At 39.8% G+C, this 1,918-nt stretch overlaps 1 protein-coding gene across 1 annotated transcript; it reads right to left on the bottom strand.

Annotated features, from left to right (window-relative positions):
* Nucleotides 1-187: 187 nt before the first annotated feature.
* Nucleotides 188-1,866, bottom strand: LOC107580411 (rho GTPase-activating protein 26-like; the record flags this gene model as incomplete). The annotated part of the gene is made up of 4 exons (XM_016266123.1): nt 188-317; nt 1,218-1,322; nt 1,414-1,524; nt 1,765-1,866. Coding segments are annotated over 4 exons (448 nt in total), but the record flags the coding sequence as incomplete, so codon positions are not given.
* Nucleotides 1,867-1,918: the final 52 nt, after the last annotated feature.

Raw genomic sequence — 1,918 nt, 5'->3', positions numbered from 1 at the left:
AAGCAAAGAAAACGGAATCCAAATACCCTGGGAAGTCATTTTGCATGATGACAGGTAAACATGGCTCACATACATTCAAAAATTATTTTACTTACAAACACACAAATCATCACACACCCTCTACAGTGGGCAGTGTGATCAGTTGTGTCTTGGAAATCAGAGAAAAGCCCTAAACTTTTCAACTTACGTTTCTCTTGCACAAACAGGTATCCCTCCATTGTGTTCGGACTGATGCTCTTATGTTCGTCCGGGTTTTCCTTCATCTTCTTCATCAAGCATTCCACCTCTGAACGAGTGCTCTCGAACCGGTTCCGCGTCTGAAACACGACAAAGACTATTTAAGGAGAAGGTGAATGTTCAAAAAGATATGAAGATTCAAGAATGCTTGTGAAAACCTGCCACTGCAATACAAAATACATTAAACTACTGCACTCCTTAAATATAACAGATCATTGACCAGGCTCATTGTGAAGTGGCTAGTTTTGTGGCAGTTGTTATTTGCAATGCATTTTGTCAAACTAACTGCACCTGTCAGGTACTGGGTTTGAACAAACTCCAGCAAACTCCTGTAGTGATTTGGCTTTGAAAGGGTTCGGTACACTCATCCGTAACTAAAAGATTGGACTTCACTCCAAACAAGACATGATGATTTACTTGCAATTTTCTTAGAGGTGCAGTATGCAATATTGACAGCTAGTGGTTGATATAGTTACTGCAGTGCCCTCCTCCTCAGACTGGACACTCGCGCAGGTTGTCATGCACAGGAACAAGCGCAATTCACGATGGAAGGTGATGAATATCTGTGTTTTAATATGCTTCTGGTCATAGAGCTTTTTGGGTGGATGCTTTTTAGATCGGGTAGAGTCTGTGATCTCTGACCCAGTTTGTTTGCTTGCTTCTATGGCTGCAGTATGCTGTGTTTTCCACCATCTGGAAACCCAGTGTGTCAAAATACTATTGGGTAAACTGGCAGTGGGCGGAATCACACAGACCAGAAACAGACACGGAACACACATTTCAAAGCATAATTGTAGCATTGTTATTCAAAGAAACAGGTATGTGAACTTAGCACATTTCCTAAATATCTGCAACTGTATTCTTTTTTGATGCTTTAGTACAGTACAGTCAAAAAACACATACAGACTACTAATTCTGCTCTCCTAATTTGTAACATCAGCATCTACTGTATGATGGTCTGTTGTAAGAAATGCACTCACATTTTGAATGCTGATTGTGAGGTCTGTCTTGAAATGGTTGAAGTCTTTGGCCAGTTCGTACCCATGATGATAATATGTAAACAGGCCCTGTAGAAAAGCTAGCAACTACACACAAAAAAGAGCCATCAGTAAAGACTGAATAATATAATATAATATAATATAAAAAGAATGACATGAAAATGTGATGAAGTTTTACCGGCTCCACAAACTCAAACATCTTCCTCTCCTGAACTTCCTGCACTTTGAAGACATATTCCAGCGAGACCTCATAGAAGTGCTGCCTTACTATGTCCACCTGGTTATCCGCCTGGGTAGATTTGATTAAAAAAAAAGACAAATATCCATCAAATCAAACTGGGGGTTTGATGTCTACAATGGCAAACCAAATGCTTTTGCTTTTACAAATGAAGTCAAACCTTTCAATATATCTGCCCGCAGTTTACCGTTTCACAGGAAGTCAAACCAGACGATTGCTAGTCTTAAAGTGCAACCGCATGCAAAATGGTATTTTAGTCTCAAGTAAAACGGCATTAATAGCAGAACATACTTCGTGAAGGTGTGCTTCCTTTTTCTTTGCCGACAGACTGAGGTGTTTCTCCAACACTGTGCAGTACTTCTCTGTCTCTTTATCATATTTCTTTTTGGCCTCCTGTGGGATAAAAATGCAAACTCTGACTGACAAAAGCTGAACAAACAAACAA

The sequence above is a fragment of the Sinocyclocheilus grahami genome, unplaced genomic scaffold (assembly GCF_001515645.1).
Source record: "Sinocyclocheilus grahami isolate Dianchi unplaced genomic scaffold, SAMN03320097.WGS_v1.1 scaffold32919.1, whole genome shotgun sequence".
NCBI classification, from domain to species: Eukaryota; Metazoa; Chordata; class Actinopteri; order Cypriniformes; family Cyprinidae; genus Sinocyclocheilus; species Sinocyclocheilus grahami.
This window is presented reverse-complemented; position numbering and strand designations above follow the sequence as displayed.